Source organism: Rana temporaria, chromosome 3 (assembly GCF_905171775.1).
Source record: "Rana temporaria chromosome 3, aRanTem1.1, whole genome shotgun sequence".
Taxonomy (NCBI): domain Eukaryota; kingdom Metazoa; phylum Chordata; class Amphibia; order Anura; family Ranidae; genus Rana; species Rana temporaria.
This window is the reverse complement of record NC_053491.1, coordinates 193,127,328-193,137,205: the sequence shown is the minus strand read 5'-3', so window position 1 is coordinate 193,137,205 and position 9,878 is coordinate 193,127,328. Positions and strand designations below refer to the sequence as shown.

The 9,878-nt window shown below is 40.4% G+C and overlaps 1 protein-coding gene across 2 annotated transcripts in view; it reads right to left on the bottom strand.

The window, feature by feature from the left end:
• Positions 1-1,699: 1,699 nt before the first annotated feature.
• Positions 1,700-9,878, bottom strand: part of MDM2 (MDM2 proto-oncogene) — a 29,637-nt gene continuing 21,458 nt past the window's right edge. For both annotated transcript variants that reach the window (XM_040344023.1, XM_040344024.1), the window contains exons 10-11: positions 4,955-5,032; positions 1,700-2,704 (exon numbers count right to left, since the gene is read on the bottom strand). In XM_040344023.1, coding sequence (XP_040199957.1) covers positions 2,156-2,704; positions 4,955-5,032 — 627 coding nt within the window. In that variant the 3' untranslated portion in view covers positions 1,700-2,155. The remainder of the gene's footprint in view (positions 2,705-4,954; positions 5,033-9,878) is intronic.

The window sequence follows — 9,878 nt, the reverse complement described above, 5'->3', positions numbered from 1 at the left end:
CAACTTATAGGTTCTGTAGTCATGCTATTTAAGGCGCCATTTGGTATGTGTTTGTGCACCAAGCCAAATAGTTCATTGCATACGTCATTTGCTACCCGCTGGTCACCACATCGACTTACACTGACCTTTGAATAGAAAAAGGTCCACCAGAAGAGGATTCCAAATGGGAGTGGAGCATTGACACTGTGTTTCTATAGTGACCACAGGTGTTTTTACACACGCTTAATATAAAGCAAATCTATCTATATTACAAGGTAATTAAATATCCAATGGTGGCCATTAGCAACTACCACAAGAGGTCTGCATTCTTTCTGACTTTGTGATTTGGGGGGCTTCTGTGTGTACTGTACACAAATAACTTGGTGAACAAAGTGCATTGCAATATCCCAGTAGCATTCCATAATGCAAAGTGTGCCCCTCTCTAATTATCTAAAATGTCAGGTGCACAATATCATCAAAGCTCCAACTTGGTTACCAAGTCTTTGAATTCAAGGCTCCCGAGGTGTACAGAAGCACCTTTGGAGCCTTTAACATAGAGCACAGAAGCGCCGAGCGGACACTTTGTGGTATAGTTAGGAGTGGCAAAATATTAAAATAGACTTGTTCTGTAATGTTTAAGGCTGGGTTTGCACTGTTCCATGTGCATGCAGCATGCATAGTTATGCACACGTGCAAGTGTAAATGGGCCCGACTTGCATTTTAATGCAGCAAAATGCAAGAGCTTTGCTGCTTTAAAACAGACAAGTGTAACGGACCCTTGGACAATTTGGATCTTATCAAAGAAGCCGCTTCTGTTCGAAGAGGCAGCTTGTACAAACTGAAATTTTTTTTTATAAAAAATATATGACACTAGTTTAGTGTGTCTGACTAACCCTAGCTATACGATGACTTTAAAATGGTTGTAAACCCTGTTACACCACTTGTACCTACAGGTAAGCCTATAATGAGGCATACCTGTAGGTACTGTAAATATCTCCTAAATGTGCACAGTTTAGGAGATATTTATCATATACGCTTGCACCGGCGTCATCTGTGTATGCGCACTGAAGAAACGACTCAATTGTGCCGTTTCAAAAGGGCTCGTGCTGTGACCGGCGGGCCATACACGGGAGTGACATCACGGCTCTGGCCAATCACAGCGCTGGAGCCTGCAAACCCATAAATAACTTCGGGAGACATGTCGCCGGTCACAGCGGTGTATGAGGACCACTGTAACAGCTTCGATCTAAGGCAAGCATTACATAATGAGCTAGCTCATTATGCCTTTGTCTTGCAAGTTTTTTTTATTATGGTTTACAACCACTTTAACAAATGATAACCTTCACAGATGTACCTTGCATCTCCTTTTTGTCTACTGTATAATGTTGGAATCATGACCTATTGACTGAATGAACCTGCAACAGTGACCCGTTTTTAGCAGAGAGCAGACTGAAGTCTGCCGATATCACAGAAATCAGTCCAGACCCCGCGTCAGTGACTGAGCCTGAGACAGCAGCACCCCGCACCTCCACAGCTCAGCGCTGCAGTGAGCGAAGAGCAGCAGAGCAGAGAGCTTCCGATTGACAGTCAGCAGCTCTTTCCTCAGGGAGCTGTGAGAACTGAGCCATCTGCAATGTTCAATTGCACAATTTTCAGTGTTAGAGGCGCCTGCTGCATCCACCTAGGTAAGTAGGATACCAAAATAAATCCCTTACTTCTCTTAACGGATTAGATGCGTTTATCACAGCTACAGTGTATGCGATTAGAAACACAGCATCACCATAGGAATGGGCTATAATGTCCCAGTCCATCAAGTGCAAATGTGGTCACCATCTGGTACACCTGTAATCACATCCTCATCACTGGATTGCAAGCATCATTAATAAATCATGGATATGGGGAAAAAAAAAAAAAAAATACACCGACCTGTGCCTAAATTTACAAAACTATAAGATAACTATGTACATGTTTTTAAATAAACCTGCTTACTAGAATTCTTCATTAAGCAAATAAGCCCAACAAGTATTACAGTTTGACAGTCCATTCTTCTGTTGAGGAAAAAATACTAAATATATATATATATAATTTTTTTTTTTTTTATGTATAACTATTGGATACAAAGGTTTTATGATCTAGTTTTTTTCATTTTAAAAGCTTAATGGTCAAGTATTGATTTTTAGCTGAAGTAGGTTAGTACAATCATCTGGATGGGCTGTCTGCAGACAGGACAAGGCTTGTTCCTTTTCTTCAGTTTCTTTGCACAGCTAAAGCATGCCATGAGGTGTCCCGTCCTGCCATGGACAATGCATCCATTTTTTGGCCTGGTCTGACAAATGACGCAAGGTTCTATGCTGGTCAAAGGCAGGCTCTTTTCTGAGCTTTCTTCATAAGACTGCTCCCGCTCATTCTCTCTGAGCTCCTCCTGACTACCCGACGTGGATGGCTGAGAAAAGTCCTCTGTCTCCTGGGATTCTGAACTTTGTAAGCCCTCATCTTCCTTCTTTTCTAGATTTGCTTCTTGTGAATCTGACAATTTTGCCTTTTTGCCATCAGGTACATCAAAACCCTCGTCATCCAGAGAATCTTCCATCTTTTTCCTCTTTAGGGAGTTCGTTTTTTCCTCGTTCTCATCAGGAAGCCAGCCCTTCCGAAGAGACCAACACCTGTGACAGTATCTTGGGATGGGAGGATTCATCTCATCACACTCCGAACATTTCCAATAATCCTGCAATGACAGGTACAAGACACGCTTACCACACAGCACCCCAGAAATTGTTTAGTAAAAAAAGGACACCTTATTTCCATACACATTTACAGTGGGTCTTTCATTTTGTGGTAGATATATTTTAAAGAACAATAAAAATAGTTTAAAAACATTGTAACAAAAGCAGGAGAGAATAGAATGTGTTTTCAACATCTTAAAAAGGCAAGGACATTTTTTTTGGTATGCTGTGTGAGTGGGATCACATAAAAACACCAGGTGGGGTTTTCTCAAATTTGACTGAAAAATGATGCCTTGTAGTGGGACTGTACTCGTAATTCAAGGGCTAGGGGACCAAAAAAAGATCTACCTACCCAATCCTCCACATTGCTATACCAGTCTCTGCAAAATCTTCTCCCCCATGCTCCAGCATTCTAAGGTCCTGTCACCATCAAAACCAATGCAGGGTCCTTAGCCCTGCACTGGATATAACAATGCCAAGAGATAGTTTACACCACCAGAGAATGGGGGAGTACGGTGTGCTGGGTAAGCAGAGGATCATGCAAGTAAAATGTTCTTCTATTCTCTACTAAAGTAAAGGAGCAGTTAACACATGCAGTGTGATTGCAGCCCCACTGCAAGAGAAGATTTTTAAATTTCCTGGAGTTGGGTTCCAACTTCCTCTTTACCCTACAGCATGCACTCATTTGGTCACAGGATTATGGAAAGGAATGAAAACTGCCTAGTCAGAGCATACACAGAACTAGAACTATGTAACAGCGCTATGGTAATCACAGGGTACCTAGGCCCCTAGGCCTGTCACATGGAAAAGGGCGATTTCACATGTTCACCCATAGCAGGAATGGTCAATTATTTATTCCAGGTCCTGGCATCCAAATGGTGCAGCACAAGAGTTAAAAAAAAAGGTACATGTTGTTGAGGACTGAGGAGGTGGTTAAGTGATCCTGTCCCTTGCATAGACAAAAAAAATATTCATTTTGAGTGTCACTTTAGTACCTACATAAGAGGCTATGGTTAAGGTGGTTGTAAACCTCATATGAAGAAAAAAAAAATTGGTACAACATATGTAGGAGGGTTTGTTTCTTCTCAGTGTATAACCTGAGGCTAGTCACTTCAGTGGGTATTTGTGAGGGCTTTCAATCAATTTAAATCAAATCCAAGCTTTTTTTTTTACTGCAGCTTATTCATTTTTAGATGTAATGGCTGCATTGGTTTTCAACAGAACATGCTTTCCTGCAGATATAAAAGTTAGAAGAAAGAAAAGAAAAGAAAAGAAAAGAAAGAAAGAAAAGAAAGAAAGAAAAGAAAAGAAAAAGAAAAGACAGCCATCAAATCGAAGGATTAGAAAGATGCAAGATATTAAATGCTTGGTTTTGGGTTTAATACTGCTTCAAGTGTTAATTTATGGCTTAGTATTGTTAAAAGCTTAGGCTGATTTAGGGTTAAGGATAAGTTCACCTATTGGAGCATGTTACATATTACACATGTATTTAGGGTGTAACATGTAATATTCTCCAGCACCCCTCTGATCCTAGGGGGAAAGTTAAAAGAAAAAGCATATTTTCCCTGTGAAAATATGTGCATTTATAATTTTTTTGTCCCCAAAGATGAACTTAGCCTTTAACAGTAAAGGATAGGTCACATGTTAGGTTTAGGACTTCGAGAGTAAAAAAAAAAAAAAAAAAAAAAAAAACCCTGCTGTAAAAGATAAAAGGCTTTAAGTACACTGGCCTACATTTACCTCGGCTGTGGGAAAACGCAGCAAAATTGTGGCACGTTTTTGCCATGCATTGGGTTTTCTCGTGGCTGGCGGTCAAAACACTTTCCGATCCCGAGCACGATTATTCCACATTCAGGAGAGGGGGGTTGAACCTCACCTTAAACGCAGCATCTGATACACTCTGCTAAAAGCCTTTCTGTACATGGACACATAGGCTTTTATACAGAGTTGAGTTTAGGAGCTTTGGCAAAAAAAAACACCAAGAGCTCCTAAAAGTCAAAGTTTAGGAGCTGCCAGTCTAAGGCCTAGTGAACATGAAGGCCAAAGTGTTATTAATGTTAACGTTTGTGTAAATAGTTTAAAAAAATAAAAATGATAAAAGGAAATGTTCCAGTATTGACCCATTTGTCTCAATACACTTTGGCTGGGCTTTATGAATGAAAGTCAGCTGCTAAATGTTAGCCACATGTATGAGGATAAAAGCAAATACACATTTATATTTTGGTCTACTCCATTAAAAAATAAACACTTACAGCTTCTGAAATTTCTGTATCATCTTCAAAAGAATCCACATTACTATCCTCAGCTTGGTATATGGTTACTTGATATACCTAGATTTAGAAAACAGGTCATTACAAAGAAAAAAACAGTATTATCATTCAGTAGACATTGAAAAAAAATAAAAATACAATAAATTTAGACTATAAAACCTTTAAAAGTTCATATAAACTCTAAAACAGAGGTGGGGAAACCATGGCCCTCCAGCTGTTGGGAAACTACAAGTCCCATCACGCCTCTTTCTCTGGAACTTTCCAGTCTTGTAATGCCTCATGGCATATGAATATCCATAACAGCTGGAGGGCTGCAGCTTACCCACCCCTGCTCTAAATCATCATGAAAATAATTGAACTATTTCCAAACAGTACCTTGCCAACATCACTCCTTGTAGAAACCAGAGTAAGCTAGCATTATTCTTTTACAAAAGTATGTTCATTTTTCTGCTTTTCCACTTCCTGCACTGGTTGCTTGATGTACACCGGCCACCAAAGTGCAAATGAACAGAACAAAAATCCAAATCAATATTTGGTGTGACCAACCTTTGCCTTCAAAACAGCATCAATTCGTCTAGGTAAACGTGCAGTTTCTGAAGGAACTCGGGAGGTAGCTTGTTCCAAACATGTTGGATAACTATCCACAGATATCTGTGGATACAGGCTGCCTCAAATGCAAATCCTTCCGTTTCTTCATGTAATCCCAGACAGACTAGATAAGATCAGGGCTCTGTGGGGGGCCAAACCATCACTTCCAGGACTCCTTGTTCTTTAGGCTGAGGATATATTTAACCCATTAATGCCTCTTGCTCCAATAACAGTTCAAAATTTTCAGTCCAGCGCACCTGCTGACATTTTTCTGCAACCCAGTTCTTAGGTTAGAGCAAAAGAATTTGACCAGCACATCATGGATATCAAGAACGGGTGCAAAGCTTTAATCAGCAATCACATCATTACAGCAGATAGCAAAGTTTTGGAGCCGCGCAGGACCTCTTCATCAGGTATGTGACAAAGTGCGATACAGAACAAAAATATTAAAAATATTTTAATAAATAAGATATTTATTAAAATCTGCTGTAGTGTGATCGCAAATTAAAGCTTTGGACCCTTTCTGGAGATCCATGGTGTGCTGGTGACATTCTTTTGCTCTTTTTACGGTTCTCCTCAGCATTCACTTACATGCACAGGCATTTCTACCGGAATGTGTGCATTGTAGGGTTGCCACCTCATCCCTTTAAACCCAAACACATAGTAATTACACAGGTTCTGGGGGTAATTTAATGTCGATAAGGCACCGAGTTTAATTAGCACCTTAAATCAGCCAGAGAACCTGTGTAATTAATATGTGTTCGGTTTTAAAGGGATGAGGTGACAACCCTAGTGCTTTGGGAGTTGTGCGTTTGAACCAGTTCCTGTTTTCGTGCATAGTTGAGTCACCTTGTTTCCACGTCAGAGGTACGGATTTTTGGAATTTGGACTTTTTGCAGTTCTTCCCCGAACATGACTTCTGGTTACGACTTTTCCAGGCAGTAAAGGGGTCTACCTGGGTGACGTCACACTGCATTCCACCAGTTCTGTGCTGATGGCATTACTGGGCATCTATGTCAAAGGAAAGTAGGCATGATGTGTCTTTCATCTGCTGCATTTTTCCTTGGCCAACCACTGCGTTTATGGTCCTCAACATTGCCCACTTCTTTGGGCTTCTTCAAAAGAGTTTTAAACAGCACATCTTGAAACCCCAGTCTGCTTTGAAATATTTGCCTGGGAGAGACCTTGCTGATGCAGTAGAACTAACTTGTGTCCTGTTACTGTGCTCAGAGTCTTGCAATGGAGTATGACCTGTGACATGAAATGGTGTTCCACAGCCTCACCTTGGCAGCAGAGTTTGGCTGCTCTTCACCCAGTTCTAAGCCTCCTACACAGCGGTTTCAGTTAATGACTGTATTTCAACCTACATATGAAAATTGATAAAACATTAGCTTCTACCTGGTATAATTGGTTATACACCTGACTCTAACCCTCCAAAATCCCTGACTTTTTGCAAGTGTACAAGCTTAAGACCTCTTTCACTAGTCTGCTTTGCTCAGCAGGAGATCTGTCCGATTCCCTGCTGAGCAGATCAGAGCGGGCAGATGAGATGTCCATGTCCACTCAGTATATGCATGGAGGACACCGACACAGCCCACTCTGCTCTATGAGTGGTCGGGTGTAAATGGACCAGCTCCTCGTTTACGCCCAACTGCCCTCCAATCTGATCCACCCAAAAGGAAACAATAGATTCTCGTCTTTTTCTGGCAAATCGGAAATAGGCGAATGTAAACAGACACAAGTCCAATAACACCCAACGCTCAATAGGGATGCATGGACCATTGAAAAAATGACCTGAACTGATTGCCCATGTGAAATGGTGCTGGTTTGAAGGGAAAGGGCAGTCACACCAAATATCGATTTGATTTAGATTTTTCTTCTGTTCACTCAATTCGCATTTTGTAAATTGATAAAAATAAACAATAAAAATGTATAATTTTTGAAAGCATTCATACTTTACAGAATTTCTTCACATCTGCCTAAAATCTTTGCACAGACAGTACTATATATTACTGCAAAGCAAAGTTATATTTAAAACAGCAGAATCTTAGACATTCATAAAGAACAAACTTACAGACCCCTTTTTGAAGTTTAACGGTGTAGGGATTTTAAGAAAAACTAAAATTCTCCAGGTTTAATTTTTACTACCGTCTAAAACTCCAATAGTGAGCTCTTCCATGGCCATTGCTGCAACAAGCCAAGTTCACCTTTTCAGCCAAGTGATTTATTGGCTGCATTTGAACCTTTTCTAGATATAAAAGTAATAGTGAAAAAGGTAAAGATGCTTAGCTTAATTTAAATGATGATCAATCTCTAATAATGATTTTAGTGGAACTAGTTTATACAGCATGCAATTATACATGTACATTGCCGCAACCCTATCTGCTGAATATATAAGCAGGCACCGATTTCTACTTAGAAGTGGTACATGATAATGTTGCCTTATTGCTTCTTTGCCTGAACACTGTAGTTAGATTTCATGATTAATTACAACAAAAATTGTATGTGGTCAAGATCTGGCTAAAGCCGTTTTTGAGAAGGGAGGATAAGAGGCTTTACACAAGCCTTTATCTTTACACTCCGATAGGCAAACAAAGCTCAAGAAACCAATTGCAAAATTCTCACTTGGTACCGATTGCCCTACAATGCTCCCTATCGTCTATCCCTCAGTCGCGGTCCAATGGTGGAAAAAAAAACATCTGGGCACTATGTTCCATTTGGTTGGCTTGCACCCTCACAACAAACTCTGGGGCATAATCCAGGAACTCTACACCAAAACCACAGGTTCTGCTGTCCCTAACTGTCCTTGTTGTAACACTCTGACAGACTCTAGCTCTATTAAACATGCTACTCAAGATATCCTTCAAGATTTTCTCACTGCAAACATGTGATCGCAACTGACACTGACCCCAACCACCTACCCTTCACGAGTGGTTCAATGTATTAGACTATATTTCCCATCTCCATCTGTCTTCATATACTCGGATCTGAGTTTCCTGGACTGCCCTTTGTAATTCACAAGAATTCTATGCAACCACTGGCACCCAAGCCTCTAAACTCTAAGCCATACCCCCCTCACGATCATGAGCCCTGGAAATTACACTCTAACAACCTGTATCCCTTATTTGTCTTAATCTAACATTCAGTAAATCCATAATTTAAAAAAAAAAAACACCACTATCACATTGTAATTTAAAAATTACATTTTCTATTAAAATGGTTTGCTCCAGTTTCCTACCTGGGAGACAATGATTAGTCTTGTAGTCTGGATCTGAGCTCAGTGTGTGTGGGAATTGACAGGCTGTATGCCATGCTTCTCTGCCTTCCCACTCACATCTGAACAGATGACATTAGGTTTGGAGCAATGAAGACGAGGGGCCACTCACTAGAATGCACATATGAACATGCATTTCAGTGATATCAGAAGTTGCTGATCATCTTCAGTACCCAAAATGTAACAACAGACCAGGCTTACAGCAGCCTATGGAAGTAAGAGAGGAAATACTGCAATGAAGGCATGATGATTTGCATTGTTTAAATACATAAAAGACAAAATTATCACATTGCTCATAAATCACAATGCCTTTACACACAATATTTACAACCATCTACCTTCATTCAGTTTCAAAGTATCAATTAGCAGCATAAGAGTTTGCCAACAAATGTATCAGTTGCAAGAGAGACCCACCCTGACATATACAAATCCTTTGAAAAGTGTCCAAAAGCCTTGCCATAAAGCCAGACAAAACATGTATTGGCAGAGGCGATGGTTTATCAAAACATTGTTATCCCCGAATGCTGCCAAGCAGTACTTTAAGAGCCGGTTCACACAGGGGCAGCACGACTTGCCGAGCGACTGGGCATGGGGATCTGCCCACGACTTCAGAGGCAACTTGCAAAATGACTTCTGTATTGAAGTCAATGCAAGTCACCCTGAAGTCATCCCAAAGTCGTACAGGAACCCTTTTCTAAGTCGGTGCGACTTGAGTCGCTCCTATCAGAATGGTTTCATAGTACAGAACGGAGAGCGACTTGTCAGGCGGCTAAGTCACCCGACGAGTCGCCCCTGTGTGAACCAGCTCTAATATCATCAAATCCAAATAAAAACAACTTCGTCAAGGTAGCATCTAAAAAACATATGATTAAAATTTGAAAATAGATTTAAAAAAAAAGTTCTTGTTAAAAGCTGAACTCCACATGGATATAAAAATGAAGAAGAATTGCACCCATGTATCCAAGGTAAGTGCCTAAATTTGCCTTGAGTGCACCAACTTGTAAGTCTGCGCAGCAGTTCAGTGGTAGGGAAGGGAAATGTGAA